At 37.6% G+C, this 27,311-nt stretch overlaps 1 protein-coding gene across 1 annotated transcript in view; it reads right to left on the bottom strand.

Moving 5' to 3' along the window:
• Nucleotides 1-27,311, bottom strand: part of Cntln (centlein) — a 259,628-nt gene that overhangs the window by 13,442 nt on the left and 218,875 nt on the right. Inside the window, exons 20-25 of the mRNA XM_026782102.1 lie at nucleotides 22,997-23,188; nucleotides 18,269-18,366; nucleotides 16,293-16,419; nucleotides 15,072-15,209; nucleotides 14,545-14,730; nucleotides 1,655-1,840 (exon numbers count right to left, since the gene is read on the bottom strand). Of these exons, the coding sequence (XP_026637903.1) occupies nucleotides 1,655-1,840; nucleotides 14,545-14,730; nucleotides 15,072-15,209; nucleotides 16,293-16,419; nucleotides 18,269-18,366; nucleotides 22,997-23,188 (927 nt within the window). The remainder of the gene's footprint in view (nucleotides 1-1,654; nucleotides 1,841-14,544; nucleotides 14,731-15,071; nucleotides 15,210-16,292; nucleotides 16,420-18,268; nucleotides 18,367-22,996; nucleotides 23,189-27,311) is intronic.

Raw genomic sequence — 27,311 nt, 5'->3', positions numbered from 1 at the left:
CATCAAAATGCAAGAGCAATATAAGATACTGGAGAGATAGCCCCTAATCCAATCCTGATTGCCATAACAACCCTACATACACACACACACACACAGACAGACAGAGAGAGAGAGAGAGAGAGAGAGAGAGAGAGAGAGAGAGAGAGAGAGAGAGAGAGAGAGAGAGAGAGAACACACGGCCACAAGCGCATATACTTTCACATGGGTTCACCATCAATCCAAACTCTAACTAGGAGTCTGCACCTAGCATAGCCAAGACCCTTGGCTAGGCACTGCTGTCTCCCGTGTACCTTGTTTGATCCTACATGTGATAATATTCTTTTACTTCCATGTCCAGAGTTAGGCAAAATGTCACAGATGCTGGCTCAAATGCGAGACTGGGAAGTGGGGAAAGTGTGGCTCACCATCCCATTCACCCAAAGGATGAAAGTAATCTCTACAGAATTCCTTTGGACCTTTTCCAAAGATTCTTGGCAGTTAAGTATCTTTGCACTATAGATCTTCTGTGCAATAAAAATCTCTAAGATGCTCAAATGGGCAGGCATCTCATAGAGGACGGTCTCATACAAATATTTAAACTATTGCTTTAGTTCATCGTTGAGCAAATATTTACTGGGATAATCTTGGTATCATCCTGTCTTAAATTTTCAGTCATTAAATAACTGAAGACTTCTAATCTCAGGAACAAGCATCCTTCATAGAGCTAAAGAATACTATAGATAAGAGCATCATTCCTCCAGGGCCCACTGCTCAACAGGAGTAGATTTTAAAACACACATTTTAAAACAATAAATATTTTCAAGAAACAGGATTATCAAAATAATTATAGATTCAGCCAAGAAAGCCAATAAGTTTGTTACCTAAAAAAAAATCCCACATAAGAGATTTTTCATCAAATTAGTGGTGACTTGCCTAAAGTAAGTCAGTCAAAGTGGTGACTTAGGAATAGTGATGTCTGGGTGGAGGGGGGGGGGGACTCAGCAGTTAAGAGCGTCTGACTCTCCTGCAGAGGATGCGGGTTGGTTACAAGCACCAATGTGGTGGTACATCATTATCCATAACTCGAGCTCCAACGGTCCTGATGCCTGCTTCTATCCCCAGGTATGAATGTGGTACAAATACATACATCAAGGCAAAGCACTCACATGCATAAAATAAAATAGATAATTACTGCTTGATGTGGTGGTACAGACCTGTAGTCTGAAAGGGTCAAGAGGCTGAAGCAGGAGGATCACTTGAGTCTAGAAGTTTGAGACCAGCCTGACCAACATAATAAGGACTTTGCTTCAAACCACACACACACACACACACACACACACACAATGACAAAAACCCTGGCTACAAGATCTATAACATGATTAGTTAAAGAGAATAGAGGAGACAGGAAGAAACAAGAAGACTGATATGTATAACAAGCAACATGAATCTTCCTAATTCCTTCTTATGCCTGTTTTCCTCCCCTGTTACATATTGGACTCATTTCTATATTATATATTGAATTTCTATAAAGGCATTGAGTTGGTTATACTATAAATACATTTCTTCGACAACTTGACAATAATCCCATAAAATGAAATTCAAATTATAAAACAAACAATATATTTAGATAAAAGTGCAGAAAGCTTTATATTAATGATTATGTAAGTTATCTTACCACTTCATCTTCTGTGTCCAGTATTTCCTCGAGGTCTGATCGTGAAATGTTCAGGATGGATGCTGCCAAGGTCTGTGCTTTATGGGTTGAGGTTTTACAAGCATGTCTGTTTCTCTGCATCTTCTTAAGCTCTCTGATTTGATGTCTGGTCCTATGGACATCACTTTGTAACTCTTTGACCAAAGCCTTAAACATATTGGAAAGAACATGGGTTCATATGGAAGTCATAATGAAGACAAAGTGGCCAAACCATAAAAATGTGACCATACTAGCAAATCATTTTTATTAAGGTTACCATGATTTTATTTATTTTGGAAGAGAATTGACTGCTATCTACTCATTTCCATTCTGTAATAAAAACCTCTCTTAAATCACCTCTTAACTACCTTTCTTTATTAAGAACTGCTCTCTAAACTCACTGTTAGATGTGCTAACTGGTGTCTGGTTGGTCAAGCTTGCCACCTGTTATCACGATAGAGCACACTTGAGTTGATGAGATAGTTCTACTGCTCTGTAAACATACTATTTGCATAGTAAATATAATAGGTCATTGCGTGGTGGGTTTAATTGTTATACAGCTCATGAAAGATGGCCACTGAAAAAGTCACTTCTGTAATATTTTACAAAAAATAGACATTCTTTGGAAAAACCTGAGAACAAGTAGAGTAACAGTACAATTAAATCATGCAGTGTAAACAGGGGAGGGGTGAAAACATAGAAGGACGCTAGAACAATGCTGCAAACATCTTCAAGTTCTTCCTTTGAGAAATCAAGAAGTGCTAGCTTATGTCACTCCAAGGGCAAATGGGGGGAGCACATTTTACTTTGTATGATCAGAGTTCTGTGTTCTGTGTTGTGATACAAGAATAGCTTTGAGAGCCCAATGCAGGTGGTAGGTATATTTATGGTTGGCCCCTAAATACATTGTCATGTATATCACTAAGTAAAGATGAATATTTTTAGCTCTTCTGAGATCAAATTGCAGCACAGTTAAATACATATATCTTAATGGTATAGTTTTATGAATTTTTACTAAATGTAAACTTTGGCTAAGCTATACCCAGGCCAAAGTATATAGCATTTTCCTTCTGTTATGGCTTGGATCCCTCATAAGCTAAGTAAAGGTGAACACTTGGTTCCTAGCTAGTGTGTTTAGGATGGTACAGAGCCTTTAGGAGGTAGAGCCTAGCTGGTGGAACTCGTCCACTGGGGGCGGGATTGGAGGTTACAACCTGTCTCTAATCCTCTTGTCACTCTCTCTTCCTTGGCCCCTGGAGATGTAAGATGCCTCTGACCTGTCGTCACAGCTGTCAAGAGCTGTCACAGCTAAGCCTTACCACCAGGATACAGTTGAGCCTAGACCGAGAGTCCAAACAAAACCTCTCTGAAGTTGCTTCTTGTCAAGCATATGCCATTACTTAAACAACTTCATTCATGTCCTTTCTTGGTTGCGGTACTTTGAATGTAATTGGCCCCCATAACCTCAGAGGAAGTGACACTATGAGAAAGTGTGGTTTTGCTGCAGTGGGTATCGTCTTGTTGCGGGAAGAGTGCTATTGTGGGGGTTGGCTTTGAAGTTTCCTATGGTCAGAAAACTGCCCAGTGAGTCAGTCTACTTCCTGTTGCTGCAAGATGTAGGACCATCAGCTATTCCTCCAGCACCTCCTCTGCCTGCACGCTACCATGCTCCTCAGCATGATGATAATGGACTGAACCTCTGAAATTGTAAGCAAGTTGCCCCAATTAAATGTTTCCTTTCTAAGAATTGCTCTGGTCATGGTGTCTCTTCACAGCAACAAAATCCCTAAGAGACACTGGTTAATTCCTAGTCGGTCAGTTTTCCTAGTATCATTTATTGAAGAAACAGTACTTTCACTGTCACATGCTTTCCTTGTCTGTCACTTATTAGTTAATAATATAGACATAGATTTCTTAATGATCACTCTACTCTGTTCAGTGGTTTATGCTTTTTCTTTTATGTCAATATCATGAAGGTTTGATTACTGTAACTTTGTTATATAGTTTCAAACCAGAAAGTATAATATCTCTAGCTTAGCTCTTCATGCTCAACATTGCTTTGTTAAGTCAACATCTTTTGTGGTTTCATCCAAGTTTTTCCTATTTTTGTTCAAATATAATAGGACTACTAATAACAATTGTAGTGAATGATTATACATAAGTGCATAGACATACATGCACACACACACACACACACACACACACACACACACACACACTAGGCAATAAGACATTTTAACAATATTTGTCCTTCCAATCCATGAACATTGCCTATTTTCCATTTATATTTTTCATTTTATTTCATCAATAACATTTTTCAGTTAAAAGATTCCATTTTCTTTCTCGGTAAGCGTTACTCCTAGTTTTTCCTTTATTGTTTTGCTGTAACTGTAAATGGCTATTTTCTCATTTCTGTGTTAGAGTGTTTGTTGTTAGTGTAGAGAGACAGAACTAAATTTTATATATTGGCTTTTGGAACTATCAGACACTATTGAACTCATCTTTTTTGAGGAATAGACCTATGTTTTTTTTTATGTCTAAAACTGTGCAATCTGCAAACAGAGATATTTTTACTTTTCCCTTGTGATTTCTATAGCTTTATTTAAGCCTTTGCTTTGGTCTTGATTTAACCGAAAAAAGCATTTCTGTAACTTATAGGTTTTATTATATAGAAATCTTCTCACTCTAATGTGTTGAGTTTTTTAAAATAAAAAGATATGAAATTTTATGAAATTCTTTTTCTGTATCTATTGATAAACAATATGACTTTTGTTTTATTCTGCTAATTTAGCATCTCATATGTATTTATTTGCATATTTGAACCATCCACAGACCAAATCCCATTTCAACTGGTTTTATGATATTTTTAATGTGGCTTGCCAGTACTTTGTTAGAAATTCTTGTATCTATGTTTGAGAGATACTGGAATTTAATTTTCCCCTCACCATGTCCTCATCTAACTTTGCTTTCAGTGTAATACTGACCTTGTAAATGAAGTTTGGAAGTGTTGTCCTTTTTAATTTTTTGGAAGAGTTCAAGAACTGGCATTAACTCTTCTTTAAATGTTGGCCCGACAGTGGGGAAGCCATATGGCACTGGAATTGCCAGGAGGGTTCTGATTACTGACTCAATTGCCTTACTTGTTCATTTGGATATTGTAACTCTTCATGGTTCGATCTTGGTGGTAGTTGATTTTCAGGAATTCTCATTTATTAAAGCTTATCTAACTTCTTAGCATATAATTGTTCAGAGTATTCTCTTATGATCCAGATCACTTCTTGGTTATTAGTCATAATTTTCTAGTTGGAATAATAAATCTTTCTCTTTTGTTTTTCTTAATTAGTCTAGATAGACATTCACCAATTTTATATTTAAAAAATTAGCTTGGTTTCACTGATCTTTGCTTTGTTTTCTATTCTTTTTACCTGAATTGTTTCTTTCCTAGTGTGTACTAGTCTCTTCCTCCTATTAACTTCGGGCCCAATTATTCTTTCCTTGCTCTTCAATGTTTAAAGTTAGACTGTACACTTGAGAACCCTTTTGTTAAATTATTTACAGCTGTAATCTCTCCTCTCAAAACCACAGTTTTTGCATTTCATACATGTAATAGGTTGTGTTTCCATCCTCACTTGTCTCATTTTTTTTTTATTTCTCTCTACTTTATAATTAGTCCTATTAGCTTTTGGGGCCAAAATCTTACCTTCCACATATTCATGAATTTTCCTTTCATGGATGATTTGCATTTTTACACAAATAGAGTTAGAAAAGATGCTTCCTATGACTTTAACCTTTTGAACCTTTAAGAGTTGTTTTTTGTGGCTTCACATTTGCCTGTCCTGTGGAAGGTTCTGCATATGTCTGTGAGGACCACAGGGTGCTGATGTTGCTCAGTTCTGCTGCTTATGCATTCACTGTTCAGAGGGGCTACCTCTGAGAGGGTCACCATTCTTCTTTGGGTTTCTTTCCTCCTCTGCTCTTAGTATCTCCATTATATACTTAGATGCACCAACATTTGGTGAACAAATATCTATAACTGTTTTTGTCATTTCCATTTTGACTGTTTATTAACTAAACTCTATCATGTTATAAACTCAGCCACTTACATTCTCACATTTGTATGGAATATCTTTTACTATCTCTTCATTTTCAGTTAGGTGTGCCTTGATAGCTAAATTGAGTCTTTTGTATGATCACTAGATCATACTTTCAAAACGAAAGAAAAAAGAAAAATCTGTTCAGCCACCAGACACCTTCTGATCAGAGTTTAGTCTATTTACATTTAAAATAAATATTATCGGGTAACATATTTACTATTTCCATTTTGTTAATTGTTTTATAACTCTTTGTTCTACTATCCATTATTCTTTCTTCCATTCTTGGTGTTTTCCCTTGACTTTTCTGTTGTTGCATATGCTTTGAGATATTTCTTAATCTTCTGTATTTCCACTTTAGAACTTCCTTTGTCAATACTTTGTGGCTTCATAAAATACTTTGTAATTGTAGCTTCCTATTCAGCTGTTAACAGCATGGCAATAAGGATCACATAGAGATGACACTGCTCATTGGATATTACAATTTACAAATATGTTTCAATTATATATCTAAGAGAAAAATTTTGTCATTTAGTTTCTAAGTGCTTTATTTTATGCCATAATGCAAAGTCATTTTTGCAACCCTATTGGTAAAGCTTGAGAATCCTGACTTGAGTTTGTTTCAACTTTATTATTTAGAGTTCTTTATCTCCACTTAAGGAACTCTGGGCAGCATTCCTAGGGAGGCACAGACTCTCCATGTCAGCTCACTGGGGCAGCCTTTGTTGACTACAGTATTCTTGGCTGGCAGTTTTTACTTTCACTATTTGAAAACATCCTGTATTCTCCTGATCATCAAGGCTTCTGTGAGCAGATTTTGGCAGTCTTATGGGTGTGTTCTTTCTTACAAGGGATTCTTATATATGATGTTTAACAGTTTCTTCCTCTTCCAACATTTTCTTTGTGTATGCCTTTGACAATTTAATTATAGACTCCCTCATTTATACCTTTTGTGCTCAGTCTTTTGGAAATATCTTTTCATCTATGAATCTGCACACCTCTCTTTCTCCAAATTCAGGAAGCTTTCTGCTATTATTTCTTTAAATAGTTTTTATGTCCCTTTATATCTGTTCTAAAATTCCCATCATACATATATTTAATTTGATGGTGTCTCATAAATCTTATGATTTTCTTTACCTTTTCATTGAAAAGCTCTTTATTTCTCTGTGTAATTTTAAATGACCTATCCTTCAGTTCAGGGGAACTTCTTATGCTTTTTGGAATATGCTACTGAAGTCTTTTATTGAAATTTTTAGTTCAGTTTTATATTGCCTCTGTAATTATTTTTCTCCACAGAAATGTCTCTGTAATTGATATCAGCTTCATTTTCTTTTAGTATAACACAAACATGCACACATGCACACACATATGTTGCGTGCACATACACTCCAATATATACATATAGCACATAGACATATACCAATACATGTGTTGTATGTGGTACACGCACATGTGTATGAGAATGTGTCTGTCTGTGTACATGCATGTAGAGGTCAGTACATGACTCCAGATGTCTTTATTGCTGTCCTATTGCCTTGAACCATTGTCTTCCACTGAATCAGAAGCTCACCATTTCTGGTAGGCACTGTAAGGTGAGCTATGGGACTTGCCTGTTTGCTGGCTCTCAATGTACAGCATGGGCCACTACTAACGGGTGCTGGAGATTACACCCAAGAGCCTCACGCTTGCAGAACAAGCACTCTTACCCACTCAACCATTTCCCAGCCCTGATATTTTGTCTTTATAAACACCATTCATATAGAAATAATAATATATTCCATTTTGGAAAATTTTTAAATTTGAAAATCATATATTAAAAGGAAAGAATATGAATAACACAAATTAATTTCCTCTTCAATATTTACATTTTCTGAATACACTGTTGCCACTGTAGGATTCCTAATTTCATCTGTTCCCTGTCATGTTATCTTGTACTTCCTTCATTTATCTGAGAGGACTTATCTGAATTGCTCCTCTGCTGGTAGGTGTGTCTCTTTGTTAAGTCAGGTGGGTGGGACTGCATCATGTCTCCCGATTTCTCACGACCCTGTCAATTCCTTTAATGTTTTCATGTTTTAGGAAGAAACCACTTAGACTTCACGGATTGCTTTTGTAAAGAAAAGCATTAACCAATCAATCCAGACGGGCATGCATTGGCATCAGTGTGTGGGGTGCTTGCTGTCAGCATCTCTTAGTTTGGTAATGATGCTACACATTCTTTGGGGTAGGGGAGGGCTGCTGGATGGGTTTTGCATTCAGACATGGTCACTTGCTGGGGTACTGACTGCTGTAAATTCTAAGCTACAGGCCTTGTTCCTTGGCCATGTAGTTCCAATGGTTAGACTTCTAATATACAGGTTAGGCTTGAAATATAGGGCTGGCTTCTGATTTGAAAGAGCAAGGTTGCACTCTCTGGTCACATGTTGTTGGTGGGTAGATTTTGCATTCAAGTGAGGTTGTACTGGTCCCATAATCAGGCAATGTCTCAAATGCTCCACACTTGGATAGATGGAGTCACAGCTTTGTTTTCTATAGGGACAAATATTCTGACTTTACTCTGTGTTTGGTCAGGTCATTATAGGGTCTCTCAGTCAGGCTTTTCTATAGATGGGTGGGGTTGTAAATATTAGACACAAACACACACACACAATACATATAATTCTGTGTATAAATATACACAGGCTGACAGTATTTCTTTCCTTAAGAGCAAGACCACCTAACAACAACAACAACAACAACAACAACAACAAAATTTCAATACTAACCATAAGGAACCCTCTTTTGAGTTGTTGGTCAGAATTGTCCAAAAGACTTACAGAACATACAGCCTATTACTGTTGCCATTGGTTATCACCCAGAGGTAGAAAGTAAGTCCCTCCTGCTAAAGACACCATACACTTTAGAAACAGGGCCAGAGACCCCTGAACTGACACTGAACTAAATGCCTTCTCCCTGAGGACAGGCTTGCATGGTACCAGGAGGGGCCATGTAAGCTTCCAACGGAATGAGCCACCCAACAGTCCTGCCCAGCTATGATGTCTGTGAACTACTCCAACAATCAGCACAGCACAAGAACCCTATGGTACAAATGTGGCACACGTACCACTCTAATCGGACTCAAGCCACTTAACAAGAGATAAGCCATGACTGGTACTGGAAACCTGGCTTACTACTCAGTGCTGGTGAAGTCATGGTTAGGGAGGGGAATCTACAATCATTCATATGTAAACTAGCATAATCCCTAACAAGAGGTGATAAACATGTGTCCTTAACTCACAGATAAGCAAACAAAACAAGCTTAACAACACAAAAAAAAATAATTGATCATCCAACTATAACTGAGTTAATGAACTGAACAAACAGTTCTCAAAAGAAGAAATACAAATTACCAAGGTAAATAATTTAAAAACATATACAACATCTTTAGCTATCAGTGAAATGCAAATTAAAACTTTTCAGTTTACAGCTAAAGGGCTCTCATCAAATGTTAGCAGGGCATGGGGAAATGCAGGAATTGAAACCTGTCCAGCTACTATGGAAAGCAGCATGGTGGTATTTCAAAACACTTAAGACAGAACTACTCACAGCCTGGAAACCAAAGTAAATCCTTCCTTCCTCCCCTAAGCTGCTTCTGTCAGGCATCTTGTTGAGGCAGCAAGAAAAGTAATATAACTCCCTAGTTCTAATTCCTTTGTCTTCCTTTTCTAGCATCTTATATTCAATATTAATTTTCATATTCTCACACTTCTGTTTGAAACTATCTTAGAAAATAAAAGTTTTAGGGCCACCTTACTCCTAAATCACAGAATTTGAAAATTTTTAGGTAGATATATTTAGGTAGAGATATATTTAACACTATTTTGTTAAGTCATAATTATATATACTATATTCATGGTAGATAGTGAAAATAATTTTTGCTTTTATGAATTTGTTGAGTAAAGATGTAAAACAGCATTTGAGAATGCTGTAGATAATTTGAAAAGAAAGCATCTTTATATTTTGTCTATTTTGAATTACTCATTCTTGAGTATACTATAGAACAAACACACTCTGGGAAAGCAGGGTTTACTAGGATCTCATCAATTTCTTTGTGTATTTCCACACTTCCTTCAAGTTTTGCTTACTATGTTGTTAGGAACATGTTAGGATCACTTTCCTATTTGAAAATCAGGAATCCTAACCACTAGACTATGTGGGAGATGATTCACTTTCCTATTTGAAAATTAGCCATATTAGCAATATGAAATACTTCCTTGTCCTTCATGATGCTCACCAATTGTCCCAGCATCAGAAGACATTTTCAAATTGAGAACACTTCCTTGGACAGACATGTCCACTTCCAGCTAGTCTCTTTTCAGTTATGACGATGCACTGTATGTTCAGGAAGCAGCAAACTATTATAGTGCATTCTAAGTATATCTAGTTCTCTGGCTTTATTTTCTTAACATTTTCTAGTCTTTCTTCATCACGAGCCTTGACTGGATTAGCCGACAACATACATTCTTGAGCTGCCCTGTACTAATGACTGACTGCACTTTCCTTCCAGTGAAGTTCAATGTAGGGCAGGGCCACTTGGAGACACTAGAGCCACCATCCTTATCATGGTTTCCTGAAGAAATAACGCATTTAAAGCAGCTTTTTGAAAATTGGTGAAGAGGCTTGAAATCCTAGTTCTGGCAGCCCAAGGTGGGGGATGTGTCAGGTGATTGGCCTTCTTCTCTAGGAGAATCCCAAGGCGCTGCTAGGTTGACAAGAAATTCAGAAATGTACCTGTGTCTCAACAGTATGTAAACAGCTTTACTGAGGTATACTTTATATAGTTTCAAGTTCACCTGTTAATATATTCATAGTAAGAACTTTTCCTTCTCAAAGCTCTAATTATCCTACAGTGAGACAAAGATTAAGTGTGAATTTGGGGTGAACTTTATTACAGAAGTGTTTAACACTCATAATTAAGCGAACAGATCACTGCCTAAGTATTAAGCATTGCAAATATAAATGTAAATTTGGAATGTTCAACAAATGAGCACACTAAAAAAGAAGTGCGTACGCACTGAGCACCTACTGAATCTTCCCAAACAGAGGCACACACTGATAATGAAAGCATGCCCACTCTCCAGCTAAGACTGCTCTTGGCTGGTATATACTTTTAGTTAACGACAACAAAAGCTGAGAAAATGGTGCTTGGCATATGACTCTCACATATGAGCACATTAACAAGCCTATATATCAAGGCTGACTCAAACTGAGCAAATACTTCTAGAAATTTCCCTCGTGTGTTTTATCCAGTTATTAGGAGAATTCAAAGCCTCAGCTCTGCCACACATATCCAGCCCAGATGCTCAAAGCACTTGATTTCACCCCAGGGCAAAATTCCATATTCAAGACTAGATCTAGAGCAGATGGCCACTCCACCTCTCCCATAATCTGGTTGTGCCCTACAAATAAACGAAAAGACTAAAGGGAACACAGATTCCACAACAGGACCAGAACAAACATTAGTACTATTAAAACTACTGATAATATTTATTAAGTAGTTTAGTGTACATGATATCTAACAAGCATTGTGCAGAATGCATTGTGATTATGATCTACATAAGAACTATATATAGTTATGAATAGCTCTTGCCTTTACAGTTTTAACAGGAAAAGTGGCTATAATCCTGGCACCATGTATATGTGTGTCTGTCTGATCAATTCCTCAAGAATGTAATGAGCCTTATTGGCTGACAGTACTATAAAGAAATATTATATAGCCCAAGGTGGGTATATAATATACCTGAAACAAAACATAATTGAAAAAGTTTATAATTAGATTTTAACTGTACACCATAACATATTGGAAGCCAACTATTCTCTTACCATTGCTATCAGTAATAATAGTTCATGCTTACAGAGCAGTTTTGGTTTGTCAAGCACCATTATGAACTTTTAGCTATGATTTATTCAAACCCTAACCCTGTGTATGCTCTATTATTATAATCTTATGGAGAAGGAAACTTAAGGAACAGAGAATTAGATCAGTTTCCTGAGATCACAACGCTAGTATGGAGCAGAGGTGAACTCTGTCCTCTTGGATACAAGATTATAGGGAAGATCCATACAGAAGAAGGTCCTAGCTAACTCTGAAAGGGGATACAAAGATAGCAGGTCCTTCTGGGGGGATGTAGACTTTAAGAAATGTCAGTAACAAAATCAATATGGGTAGAAGTTGGAAAACAGTGAGAAGGAGTAGAGTACAGATGCAGGATAATGTTCCGTTACAAAAGGTCTAAAACTGATAACAAGATAGTTTAGATGTAATACAGCTAACACAGAAGGGTGGGAAGTCACAGATGGTAAGATATCTGAGTTGGTGGCCCCTGAGCAACTCTTTCGAGTCCTAAGTCACCTGTGTAAAGATGAGAAGAGGCTGGTCCCCCTTAACTAAGACCCAACTTCCCAGTCTTGACCAATACTTCTGTATTTGCCTGCTGGTAGCCTTTGATTAATAAAACTTAAAAAGAGACATGATGTTAGTATCAAGCACACACCATCATAAAATGCAATTAAAACAAATTTCGAATTAATCATTGGAAATTGGGAATTTTTAAGTTTTAAATGATAAACAGATATGGTTTTGTCAATGGTTAAGCAGAAGGCAATGCTTCTATAACTTTCTGCACAAAAGTCTGTGTGCCACAGGTGTGCCTGGTGCCCTTGGAGGTCAGAAGATGATTTAAGATCCCTTGGAACTTGATTTACAGATAGTTATGAACCTCCTCGTGGGTACCTGGAACTGAGTTTATGCCCTCTGCTGATAAGACTAGTGCTCTTAACTGTTGAGCTATCTCTCTAGCTCCCATTTAAAACCTTTGTCCTATTCACTTAATTTGTCAAATGCACATTTGAGGTTCTACCAATTGGGACCATGATTCGGTGGATTCAGGGCCAATATTGTGTATTTTGTTTGAGCACAAGAGATCACATGATTGTGAAGTTGGTGATCTAAATACTAAGTGTCTTAAATCAAGTGTAACAATTCTGAAAGAATACTGCACATGGGCTATATGACACCCTCTGTCGAGATAGGCTATCACCGTGTAGCCAGCCAGGCTGGTCTGGACCCTATGTAGACCAGACTGACCTTATACTTAATAGAGAGCCTCTTGCCTGTGCCTCCGGAGTGCTAGGATTAAAGGCATCAATATGCCTAGCCTATATTATATTCTTTAAGATGTTATTCAAATTAAAAATCCATGGATCTGTAACAATCTCAAATTCATTTATCAGTTACATCACTGTCAGTTAGTACAAAAGGACCAGTATGTCACCTTTAAGGATCAGTATGTCCTTGAGTAGCTGGAGTTGGAGGCAGCTATGGGCAGCTCAGTGTGGGTGCTGGGACCTGCATTTAGATCCTCTGCAAAGGGCAGCAAGTGCTCTTAACCACTGTGCCATCTCTCCAGCCAACAGAGTGAGGTGCAAATGAGTGATTCAAAATATGGTGGGTCATGGCAAAGAAGGAAGTGAATGGTAATATAACATTATAGAAAGTCATTTAAAATTTCATTCTATGAAGAGTTCATAAGTGGAAAATGCACACCTACTGAGGCAATATGACTGCCTTCAGTGTTCCCTTTCAGCCCTGCTTCCGCATTCTCGGATGCTGCCTTTCATGCCATCTGCAGGGAGAGGAGGAGAAGAAGCCCTTGCTCAACAGGGACTGAAAGAGAGTGAACTGTGGTTGGGGGTGGGAGGAAGAACAGGCTTTCTTTCCCACTGCAAATCATTTCAGAGACAACACTGAAGGTCAGGAGGACTACCATAAAGATTTCACATTTCCAGTGCAAACTTAATTTAGTGATCATTATTACATGCCTGTTCTTTTCGAGATACTACAGTACATGCTGTGGAGATACAGATTAATAAGACATTGTTCCTGCTACTAAGGACATCACCATGGTTTAGTTAGCAGTGATAGATGCTTACTAACTCCATGACAACAATAAAAGGCACTGAATGGAGTTATGGACACTGCACAGGGGATTAAAGAGGGCAGAACCATCACAGACTCTCTGGCCTCAAGGACTGCTGGTTCTGAATCCAGAACATCTCCTCAGCTGCTACAGGTAAGGGAGGACAGGTGCTCAATGCATCTTCCCTTCCTCCAGCAATCACCACTTAGTAGGTTGTTTGTGCAGCCAATTCATAAATCTTTCTGGGGTTCTTCAGAGTTTAGGTAGCATCTAGATAATACAACTGGGCCAGCACGTGTGTGCAGACATTTCAGTGGCCTTTATGTTCTCCTGTTTTTGCTGTTTCTCTGGCTTAACTGAACACGAAAGTATCTTTGTCCTTGCTTGGGTGATTTTTAAACAGGGTGGAAATGACTTAATTCATTTCAAATCTATCTTTATTACTTGACTACTATAATTTCATTATTAAACCAAGAAAGAAATATTAACAATGGGGTAAATAATTTAAAACAAACCATAAATTTTGTTACAGAGAAATTTTGAACAGTGTGCCTATGAGGTAGGAGGAAAGGTTTTGTGGATTTGTGAAGCATGAAGAAAGCCAGGAGCATACCTGTAATGCTCATGGGGTAGAGGCAAGAGAATCTGCAGACTGAGCTCAGCTGAGCTGTATATATATAGCTATATATAGTGAGGTCATTCCAAACAATAACATCAGCACTACTAAAAGCAAGGAACTTGATGTTTCTGCCAAATCCTCAGGAGGAGGACAAGGCCTCTGCCTGAAGTAAGTGCAGGTGAGTAAGGCATCAATGACTCAAACCTTCACAAAGGTGGTGAACTCTTCTAGTTTTTCATTGGCTGCCAGCAGTTTCTTCTGCGCACCTTCCAGGACCTGTTCGCTCTGCAGGGCTAAGCTTTGGAGCTGTTCCGATGCTGCTGTCTCAATCTGTGCCATTGCTGTTTCTGTTTCATTTATTTTTGAGATGAGGAGACTCAGCTTAAGTTCCTGCAACAGGTGACATTCACAAAATAGAAAAATATTTCATAAACATAGTAGGAACACAAGTTATACAGCTCAGACAAGAAAAAGGTTTCATTATTCTATACTTGCAAATTACTTTTATTTGGGGTAAAGGTAATCCTTGTTTTTCTTTACTTTGCTAATAAAGCACAATCATTAACGTAAAAACAAAGTCTGGTGGTGTCTCACATAGTGATATAATACTGTCTATAATTATGTGGTGTTATCAGCAGTTCATGTTGATTTAGGGAGAAAAGGGATGACAGCATTAAAAATGAGAATTGTTCCCTGTATTTGAATCTCCTCCTGAATGTGCAGAAGCATACCTTTTTATCTAACTCCTCTTTAGTTTTCTGATACATCTGTTCATATTGTGACTTCTCCTTCATAGCAACATTAAGTCTTTGTTTTAGGGAATCAACTGATATTTTCTTGTTGGAACATTCTTCAGTTAATGTCTTCACCTGCAGTACAAGTGGAGAGGTAATTACTGTTAGTAAATGTGTTAGAGTAGTACCGTGTATTGTTTCCTCAGAAACTGAATGAGTCCAATTGTGTTCACTGTCTCAACAATTTTATCAAATTCAAGTGGTCTACTTGTAGTATTCCTGTTATGAAGAAACTAACAATTCTTGAGTCAATAACCAATCTAAAATGTCATAAAATGCATGATATGTATAATAGAATAGTAACAACTTTCTTTACACAGCTCAAAGAACAACAGAAGAAATGTTTTCACTTGGAATTTAATGCCACTAAAGAAATGATCATCTAAATAAGCTCTACCTAAAATGACTGAAGGGAGAGTGAAGTGAGGGGGTGAAGAGAGGGCGCGGTTGAAAGACCGTGTTGCTCTTGCAGATGACATAGCTTCAGTCCCCAGGGCCCACATGTGTCAACTTCAGCTCCAGGGGATCTGACACCCTCTGTGACCTACACGGATACCAGGCATGCATGTGGCACACATACATACATACAGGCAAAGCATCAATAGAAATAAAAAATGTAAAGCTTTTGCCCGTTGCATAGCATTCAAAAGACTTTTAAACAAACCCTTTTTAGTTTAGGGTCATATATTATATAACTACCTTTAAAAAAAAACCTCCTCTCTCATGTATACTAAATTAAGTGTATAAAAGAAAAAAATATAGTTTTTAAGGGCATTAATAAATAAACAATTATAAGTAAAATAAACTAATTTGGCATAATAGTTACATTGGCGCATTAACCTGATTTTCTCCTTATAAACTGTAGGTTTAAATAATGTAAAATAATAAATAGGACATTATTATATAGAACAAAATTTCTAGAATTTTTTTAAAAAAATTAAATGTCTTCCTGCAGGACAGCACACAAACAGGCAGACTTTGTGTGTATTATGTGTGGAATTTTGGAGTCTTGAATTCTCAAACAAATAAAAATAGCATAATGTTATAACTGTCAATATAAATCTTGCAAGTATTTTACATAGCTGTTTAGTACTGAATATTTATGTTAAAATTAAAGCAATAAAAATAATTTGTCAGCAAACACAAAAAAACTGGCACCTTTTTTTCAAGACTTTCTAACATTTCGTTAAAACTCTCATTGTTTTCGGAATTTACTTTCTGTCGAAATTTCAAGTCCTCGATCAGGTGTCTTTTCATGGTTATATCTCTCTCCATTCGAGATGTCCTAGAGGAGAAAAGACTTTAACAGGGGTAGAAATATCCTGACACACTGTATCCATGGTCATGCCTACTGGTAGTTTTGAAAATCTGATTTTAATGCCACTATGTTAGTAAAATAGAACTGCCTTGAAATAAGTACCTAAGTATCATGTTTTGTTAAAACTCATAATCTGCTTGTGAACTTGTTACTATTACATATTTGCATTATAGTAAAAGGATGATTAACTGAGATCATTATAATTTATATAATTTATAAAAACTTAGATTATACTTAAATTACATTTTTGAATTGCTTAGAAATAAAGTGACAGAGATACCCAAAATTCTAGCGATGTTAAGAAACAATACTGTAATTTGGGTAAAATCTTATAAGATGCAAAGGAACTAAAATTAGGCACTGTTTAACTCAGTAATTGCAATTGAACTCACCTGTCAGTTTAGTTTAAGAAGGCGATTATTATAAAATGGTAACTTCAGTGAAATCTACTCCTCATCGTGTAATTTGCTGAGGATCTGAGTGACAACAGCTAAGAAGAATTAGATCCTTTTATACATAGCTGTTATTATAAATTTCTGTATATTGAGTTATTTTTCAGAGGACCTTCATAATTTAAGACTATTGGATACAAGTGTAGCGCCAGTGGACAAAGGACCCAGGACTCAGTGTTTTCCCCTGGACTTCTCAACAGTGACCACTAAGCAACACTGCCTTTGATCTCTAACCTGAGGCATTTTCAGGTAAAAATAAGAATGTATTTTATTTGGAGGACTTGGGGAGAGAGGGCTTTGCACTGTAGCCCAGGCTGGTTTCAACTTTTTGGCCATCCGCTTGCTTTGGTCTTCCTCACACTGGAATTATAGGTACAAGCCACTACACTCAGCTATCAATCCTCTGTGTAAGTTTTATTTATTAATATCATGCTAAGTATAGCCTCACTCATAATTCTGCCTACAAGTAGGCAAATGAGAAATTTATCAACGGTGTGTTCTATCTAAACATCTCATCGCATGAAAGCTTTACTAACGTTGCAAATGCAGAGAAAGAGGAACACTGTCACTCAGTATGAAAGGGTATTTAAACTCCTTTAAAATGATATATACAAAGAAACCCTTGCTATTTTATAAATAAACAAAACTTCCACATTTGACCTTGGCTTTATAAACCTAGGAATTAACTCTAGACAAGCACCAATCTATATAATCTCTTAGTTTAAGAACTCACAACTGTAGAATTATTTAAAGTCATTAATTTATATTTATTTAAATTATGCTAAGTAAAATCTAGTTTTAGTTTTAATATTTTACTCGAATTAAAAATAGCTACCAGATGGTCATCAATCATGCTATATGTTTTAGTCTTTAAAATTCCATATTATGTAGGCTTAGACATGATCTTAAGGGCTGGAGAGATGGAGCAGTGGTTAAAAGCCCTGGCTGCTTGCTCTTCCAGAGGACCTGGATTCACATGACAGTTCAGAACTGTCTGTAGCTCCAGTTCTAGGGGATCTGATATCCAGACAGATGCACAAGCAAACAAAACAGCAATACACATAAAATAAGAATAAATAAATCATTACAAGTGTTCTAAGGAAAACCCATAATCTTTTTTTAAAAAATTTATTTATTAATTGAGGATTTCTGCCTCCTACCCGCCACCACCTCCCATTTCCCTCCCCCTCCCCCGATCAAGTCCCTCTCCCTCATCAGCTTGAAGAGCCATCAGGGTTCCCTGACCTGTAAAAAGTAAAATTCTGTTGTGAAACACTGGCGTTGTGTTTTGGAGTGGACTAGCAAGGAGACAGGACAACCACTAGGGGGCACCAAATACAATAGATAGAAATAGGAAAGCCTACTTTTCATGCATCTCCTTTATGTGATCTTCTTTCGCTAGGAGCTCCAGTTTCAGAGACTTCACATTGGATGACTGTTTAGTGAGCTCATTAGTTGCATTCTGGAAAAAATAAAAAACTTCATTTACCTTTCCATCTTGATCCAAGACAAGAGGCATTGCTTTGAGAAAGAGTGACCCATTTGTTTAATTATGCTAACAATGACCAATATGTACTGTCAAGGGTTTTACTTGTTTTTATATTTCACATAAAGATAACATATTTATAGTAAAATTATTATAAGGCCTGCCAGACCATACAGGAATATGAGCAATAGTACAGGACTCAAACATTTTAGTGGGAAATAGGAATTGCTGGGAGTAAAATGAAATTATGTAACCAAGAGTCTTAAAGGCTCAGTAAGATCACTTAAAATAAATGATAGATTTACTCACAAGCTGTAATAAATTAAATTTTACCACAGAAAACTTGCTGCTCCCCTACAAAGCATGGCAGCTGTTTGCCAGTTCTTCGGATCTGGTCTCATCTTTGAATTGCTTTCACCAAGAGAACATGGCTGAAGCGAAGTTTAAACTTCAGCCCTCAAAGCCCAGGGGCTTCTGCCTTTGCCATCCTGAATCACCTCACAGGAAGGCAGTTTCAAGGGCACACGAAGGGCACTGAGGTGCTGCAGCTGACAGCCAGCTGAGCGCCTGAGGGAATCGGGTGTGAGGGCTGTGCTGCATCTTCCAGCCTGGCACACAAACACTAAGACAGCAAACATACGACAAGCCCAGGAGTGAACAGGAAAGAAATGATGCACACTAAATTGTAGTTGGCTAAAATGTGAGACAATCTGTTCAAGAACGCTGGATGAGCAAATCTTATTAAAACTGCATTCCACTTTGCTTGAACTTACTAAAAAGTAGTATATTATCACTTAAGAATTTATTCACAGTTACTGGATGTTTCAAAGTGGATTGGGTATTTGAGGTGTTCCTTGTTATTCACACCTAGGCATCCAGAAGCCACAGTATCAAGACAGCTAGCTTGCACCTCGACTTGAGTTTCAGTTAAAGATCTAATCTGAAACACCACTTAGTCTTGTTGGTATTTTAGTTTACCCATTCATAAGATGTTGTTAATACGTACTCAAATTAACACATCTGTTTCTAAGTTCAGAAAGTGTAAAACAAATAGAAAATAATAAGCTGCAATTTAAAAATAGTTAAACAGAAATTACACTAATATTTTTTTTTTTGTGTGTGTGTACACTCGTGCACGCAGTGCCTTTGTAGGGGAAACAGGATAGCCTGCAGCAGGTGGTTCTTTCCTTCTGCTATTTAATTCTTGGGGCTCAAACTCAGGACATCGGGTTTCTATACAAACATCTTTACTCTGAGCCATCTCATCAATTTCTCACTAATAGTTCAAAATTACAATAAATTATTTTTATTATAACTATTCCTCAATTTAAATGCTTGGTGATAATTTTTTTTAATTTGAAAAGATGATATTATTAAGGTAAATACGAGTTAATTTCATCAGACCAACTTTAAATGTAGCATGTGTAAATTTAAATTTTCAAATAATTTTAATTTTATATAAATTTTTAAAACTCAAATAATTCAATGGGGCATATTGCATATTTATAGTGATATGTAATATTTATAACATTGCCAGAATAAATTGCTTCAAAGTAGTGAATTTGACAAAAGATTAAAACTGTACTTATATTAAATTCTTTCTAAAAAACAAAACAAATCATTCTGGAATGATCCCTAATTTAGTTAATAATATCCATGTGAATTATACACAGTATATTACTAATAACCACACTATATAGTGTCACACGGCCTTTAGAGACTATTGTAATATGTTTACTTTTATTCTCAATGGTCCCCCTGACCTTTTATGTTCCAATTTTATATCCATACTAACATTTCCACACTTTGTTTTGTTTTTATTTTTGTTTTTTGAGACAGAGTTTCTCTGTGTAGCTCTGGCTGTCCTGGAACACACTCTGTAGAAAAGGCTGGCCTCAAACTTGGACATCCACCTCTGACTCCTAAGTGCTGGGATCTCTCTCTCTCTCTCTCTCTCTCTCTCTCTCTCTCTCTCTCTCTCTCTCTCTCTCTCTGTTCTGCTCTGCTCTGCTCTGCTCTGCTCTGCTCTAAATATTTCTTCCTAAAACATCCATCCTGTTCTTTAATATGCATGTTGAAAACTTGTTCCTAAAGACACAGAAGAGGAAAAAAAGTCAACACTTTCATCTTGCTCTTCTGGCCTGCAGACCCTTAAGAAAACCAACGTTTTGGTTTGTTTGTTGGTTTTGAGACAGGGTCTTACTGTAGCTCTGGCTGTACTGAAACTCAGCATGTAGACCAGTCTGGCTTTGAATTCAAAGAGATCCACCCGCCTCTGCCTCCAGAGTGCTGGTATTAAAGTCATGTGCCACAGGTCTGACTGAAATGTTTAAGCCAGCTAGAAAATAGTGGTAATTTCTTATAGCAGTCTCAGTAAACTAATTTGAAAGAATATTGAAACAAATTTTTAGTAGTAGAAAGTAATACATATTTAAATTTCTTCCAGAAAAATATCTATACTAAAACCTAAAACAGGATGAAAGTAAACATTCTCCTTTTTCTCTCTCGACAGTGAGCTCAAACGTGCAGACTCCAGCAACCACACAGCTGCTCATGCCTTCTATGCTTTCCCTTTCTGTCTCACTTCCCTTCTGAAACGAGGCATATTTATTCATACACAGATAAAAAGTATGATGCAAATATCTTATCTCACAGATACTTATATGAGCAATTTATGTTAGACCACATTTCAAATTTTAATTTGAAATTGTTGGAACATTTGTAGCAAGCAAAACCAAATATGTCAAATATAGCTCAACTTAAAGTATTACAACTAAACATATTTAGAAGTCAGATGATACTGGCTCTACTAGTATATTTTATCTTGGTGAAAGGTAAACAAGACTACTTAGCCTATATAAAAGAACTGTAACTAAACATTTCTACAGGATATGATTAAAGACAAGTGTATTGCCCCCATCTTCAGGTACGTGAAGCCTAAACACTGAAACAATTTATAAACCATATTTATATTCCTGGGGAAAACACATTTTAAGAGAATGCACATGCTCTGAAAGGTGTACAATTTTCCTTTACATTTCTAGCATGTTCTCAATGTAAAAACCGTTTCAAGGTGCTGCCTAAGAAGGAGCTAAATTAATGGAAGTTTCATGGCTGATTATTACTAATGAATAGTGTAAGCAATGGTTGACTTACATTTTTACCCTAATTTATTCCACTTAAACCCAGCTTAAAGCATCATACTCCTAGCTGGGCGGAGTTGGTGCACACTTTTAATCTTAGCACTTGAGAGGCAGAGGTAGGTGAATCTCCACATTCAAGGCCAGCCAGGTCTACAGAGTGAGTTCCAGGACAGCCCGGGCTACACAGACAAACCATGTCTTGAAAAAAATAAAACAAAAAAGCCATACTCTGAGAATAGCTACGCATCTGTTTGACAGTGTGCTACCCTACTGCTTTGCTGCAGTCAGTTATCCTAATTACAAATCTCTCAATGCATCTACAGCTAGAGTTTCCCTGCCAGTGACGCTTAGCACAGCCATGGTGCTAGATCCACGGTTGTCAGCTTCCAGCCAGCAATTCTCTCTGAAGAAAATAATTAAGGATGCAAAAATAATCAGTTTCTTTTAAGAAGCAGAAAAACAAACTTTCTGTTTTAAACATAGATCTTATTTCTTACAATTCTATTTAAACTAAGTTGAGCCTCACTTTTAAGTTACTGCCAAATTATCGGAAGTTAGATATAATTCTTTATGAATAAAAAAAAACTCTGATTAGGAGTCCCACCTCCAAGTTTATCTTGCTGTGGACAATTAGAACAATCCCTCTTTGTGGGTTTTGTTTGTTTTTTTGTTTCCTTCCCATTTCCACACTTGTTTTATTTGCATTCTGATCTCCAACCAACAACTAAATAATTAAATTAGTAGCAAACATAGAGGAAAACAATTCTTATTTTCTTGCTACAATATGTTTCAAAGGATTCTGTTCATCTGGACCAAGATGTGGTGAGCTGAAGCAGGATTAAAAACTCAGGGTCAGAAATTGGGATTCAACCTGAAGATCAGAAAAACAAAACAGCCAGCCACTGGCTCTTCCCTCGACCTCACACCGAGACTGTGTCTGAGAGCCGTCCTCCTCTGTTTTATAGTCCTTTCTAGGGCTGGGACCAAAGGCGTGCACCACTGGGATTAAAGGCATTTACCAGATTTCTATGGCAACTAGGTGGCCACTGGGATTAAAGGTGTGTGTCACTGTGGCTACTGGCATTAAGGTGTGTGTTACCACAACCTGGTCTGTAAGGCTGACCAGTGGGACAGCTTTACTCCCAGATCGTCAGGCAGGCTTCGTTTATTAACATACATTTGAAATGGCACTACAGTGAGCAGCCAGGAGTTGAAGATTAGAGTAGATCGTGGCTGCTTTCCATGAGCTCCTAAGGTAGGCCACGGTGCTTATTAGTCTATGAAAAGGAGAAAATCAAGTAGCAACAGAAAGAGAATCCTTGAATGACTAAGTCAGATGCAATATTCATGCTTTTGAAATATTGTATCATGGTGACCTTTACTGAGCTCATTAGAATCAATTAAATAACCCTTTAAGGATTTAGTGGTTCACGAGATGTTTTTGTCCCTAACATACTGTATACCTTTAGTTTACACTGTAATTGCTTCATTTCCAAATCCATGCTCCGTGAAGGGCCCAGTGTGGTAACACGTATCTGTGGGGCTATTGCTCTAGAAACTTCTTCAGCCAAGCTTGTGATGTCAGATGAAGACTCCAATTTCTTTAGCAAATCTTCTTTTTCTTTTTGAAGTCCAGCCAAATCAAGAGTAAGCTTCTTTAAAAGAGAAAGATATGAAGGTGATTAGAGCTAATCTATGATTGTGAGTATAAACTGTACAGGTTGGCCTTTCTCATGGTGCCCATTGCTTTGGTCTCACACACACGAGTGAGCCAGACGTGCTCAACACAGATTTGCCAGCTCTGACTTCTGGGCGGCTGTACTTGTTAGGAGTCAAGCTGGAGCAGGACAGGAGAACAGATGTTAGTGTGTATTCCACTGGGTAGATCTTACTGCCCTCTGTAGCAGCCAAAACACTTCTCATTTAGCAACAGAAATGCAAAGTCCAATTAGCAGATGAGGCTTGTTAGGGCTGTAGTTAAAATAAATAGCATGCAAACAAACTCACTCAGTTTGATCTACTTGGTTGATTATTGATCATCTTAACTGTGATGTTGAGATAAAATCACGCTGAACTTCCTACATCTGACATTTAAAAGCATATTGTTGTTAAATCAAGAAGGAGTGAAGAAATACCACCTTAATGTTTGTCCTTCTCCTTTGTCAGTCTAGTCAGCAGAACAGCATCAAATTGTGCAAGCAGAACAACTCGGAGCACTCTGTGAGTAGCTGTGCCATGTTTCTCCCCCCCCCCCGCAAACCTTATAAAATAGCAGTCTTACACAAGGAACAATTACACAAAATGATTCTGAGCTCCCTCTGAGGAAAAGATCCTTCCTTGTTATGAATTCCAATTAGGAGTAGCAAATGATGTTGCCAAGAAGTTAAATTGTATGGTAATATAAACATGTGATATGCTATATTGAAAACTATATGTAAGCACAACTTACAGAAACTCTTCCAATACATTCATGTTTAAGTATGTCTTCGTATATATCAGCACACACTGTAACTATGAACATTTAATACAATAAATTCACACCCAGACCTTCAAAGATTTGACAAAAGAATATTGGCAATATGTTTTAATAGCTTAAAAACTATTTGGCCATATTTTAGCATATGATCTTTTTACATGGTTCTATAGATATTTTAGGACATGTTTATTTATGAATTGCCCTTAATAATTAAATTTAAACTTGATCTCCATTTTTTAAAAAACTGGGACTTTTCTTGGTACAATCCATGCTTGAATCTTAGTTCCTCTCACTAATTCTCCATGTCCATTCAATGTCCAGTTCTCTATATTATGAAATATTTATTTTCATTCTTCTGTCACTCACTCAATGCAAACTTTTATATTCCACTGAGACTACAGCTAGAACCCTTCTCCCTGTTTCCCCACCTCCAACCTTCTCCTACCTTCATGCCTCTTTTCCCCTACTTCCTAAACCCACACTACGTTTTTACCTCCTCTGAAGTTCCTACCAGGGTACTTCATGCTAACAGACTAAAGTTCAGCTGTTTGTTAAGAATAGAAGATTTAGCTTCAGTTTGTGTTCCAGTGATGTCACCTGAAGTCAGTCTTGCCTACTACACCCCAAGTCTGCCTGCCACCGTCGTGAGAGCGCCTTCAGCCAATAGCTTCCCCATCTGAAGCTCAACACATAGTACTTAGCTTAGCTCCCTGGTGCCTTTAAGGACAACTTGTGATTTTTTTTTTAACAAAAATTTTGTTGCTATTTATTTATCTTTTTATTAAGCAAATCAATATTTCTATGCATTTTCCTCATCTGTGAATCCTACTATATTAAATATAGATAAGAATGGGTCTTATTGGGAGGTTTTGATAGAGGTATATAATGTATCTTGTCCCCCTCCCACCAAATCCCTTTCTCTTCCCAACTAGTGTCCTATCTGCTTTCAGGTATTTAAATTAATTAATTAATTATGTTTTGTGACCTGGGAAGTTTAACTAACTATAATTATTGCCCAATGGGCTGCCGTACAACTGAATCCTAACCTTACATCACAGAAAGGAGAGGGACTCAACAAGCCCTATCCTTGTTGAGAAATTAATGACAGTTAAGTGTTAATGGAAACAGGTTCTCACAGGGTCATGCCTTCTTCTTGAGCTTATACAGAGAGTTAAGGGAGAGAAGGAAATATTTTCTTCAGTGATGTAGCCACTGATATGTTGTCCATGCTACTGCGGGGAGCTCCTCACCCGTGTTCCTATATGTGACCATATTAACCCCCTGGTTTATATGCTCTTTGGTCTGTCCTAGCTACCCAAGCTGGGGTGAACAGAAATCTGTCTGCCCAGGAAAATGGTAAAGCACAGGCACGGAGTGTGAGTATTCCATGATTTCATTCACAGGTGGCATCTACAATGAAGCTGAACTCACAGAAGGTGGAAGCAGAATGGTGGTTACCGAGCCTGAGGAAAAAGGGAAAGGAAGAGATGAGCAGAGGTTCGACAATGGGTACTAAAGTTCAGCTGGATAGGAGTAAGAAGATGGGGTATGTACAGTAGGTGGTTATAACATGATAATTCACTGATTATTTCAAAAGACTATAGCGGGGATTTTCAATATTTATACTATAAAGAAATGAGAAATGATTGAGCTACATATATTTAAGACAATTTAATCAAGATCCCATATGATACCCTACACTCACATAATTTTGTATCAAATTTTTATATTTAAATTAAAAATATGAAACACTGAAAAATTCTTCAAAAAGGGGAAAGAAAACTTTTTAAGCAACTGTAGGAAATTGTGTGTGTGTGTGTGTGTGTGTGTGTGTGTGTGTGTGTGTGTGAACCATTCTTAAGTAATGAATAGGTGGCAGGCACAATTCTCAGATAATGAAGCAGGTCCTAACACTCTGCTCCTCACAGTGTCCAGCCTTGTTTATAAAATGAGCTAACACTGTAATGGGTTGCATTGTTACATTAATTATGAAGAAATTCTGTGAATGTAATTAGAGCTCTTCTTCAAATAACCTGCAGTTAGGAATGTCCTGACTGATATTATTCTAATCAGGTGAGGCTCTAGAAAAAGGCTATGGACTCTCTTTGAGAAGGCGATGCTCCTGTTGGCATGAAGTGAGTTCCCATGTTGCCGGAAAACTATGCATACAGCTATTAGGAAAGGACCTACGGGAGGTGAATTAGATACTGACATGTTGCTGGTATAAAAGACTCAACAAAGCAACTTAGAGAAGAGTTTATTTTGAATCACAGCTCAAGGTTATAGTTAACTGTGGTTGGCGTGCAGGGCTAGTGTTATGTCAACTTAAAACAATCCAGAGTCATTTGGGAAGAGGACACTTCAATTAAGGAAATACCCCTACAATATTGGCCTGTGAGAAAACAGTATACAGCACTCTCCCAAGGCCTCCATTTCAGCTCCTGCCTCTAGGTTCCTGCCTCAAGTTCCTACCCTGATTTCCCTAGATGATGAATTACAAGCTATAAGTTTAAAGAACTCACTTCTTCCTCAAGTTGATTTTTGTCATGGCGTTTTATAACAGTAACAGAAGCCCTAAGAGATGATTGGTATCAGGTATTGGGAACTGCCACAATGGTCTTGACCACATGTTTTTGGGAGGACAGTGGTAGCATTTAAACACTGGGCTAGAAAAGCCATTGAATGCTCAGAGCTCAATTGGCACTATGTTGAAGCTTGGAAGATAAGAATGTCTGGAGCGGTGAAGACGATGGAAGCCTAACTTGCCAAGTTTCAGAGGGAAGTTAGAGCCCCAGAAAGACTCAATCATGACGTGTCAATAGTCTAATAATCTGTGGTTCTGGTCAGCTGGGCATGAAGGATCAGCTGTGATGAAGAAGAGACCAGCATCAATGAGGAGAGTCTTCAGGGAAATGTTTCCTCGGCGTCAGCACAGAGATGCTAGGGTCCAGACAGCCAAGTCTGTACTTTGTACTGGCTGCCATATTTGGTAATGTGTAAGAGTCTTCCAGGTGACACCAGCTTTGAAGGTGTGAAAAGGTCATAGAGCACATCTGAAGCCTGGCACCATGTGGTAGAGTTAGAATCTCTAGAATCTCTAGAACCCGGGACAGGCTATTGGTGAAGGTGGCACACAGCTCAGGGGCTCCAGCAGTCTGGAGATGCCAGCACCACTGGACAAGAGAAAAGGACAGCAGCAGCCCTGGGGCAGAGCCAGCCTGAACCTTCAAGACATGGTCTATGTGCTGTGGCAAGCCTTTCTGAGCCTAGAAGTTTGTGAGTCACTGAAGCTTGACTTTTAG

Source organism: Microtus ochrogaster, chromosome 10 (assembly GCF_000317375.1).
Source record: "Microtus ochrogaster isolate Prairie Vole_2 chromosome 10, MicOch1.0, whole genome shotgun sequence".
NCBI lineage: Eukaryota > Metazoa > Chordata > Mammalia > Rodentia > Cricetidae > Microtus > Microtus ochrogaster.
This window is presented reverse-complemented; position numbering and strand designations above follow the sequence as displayed.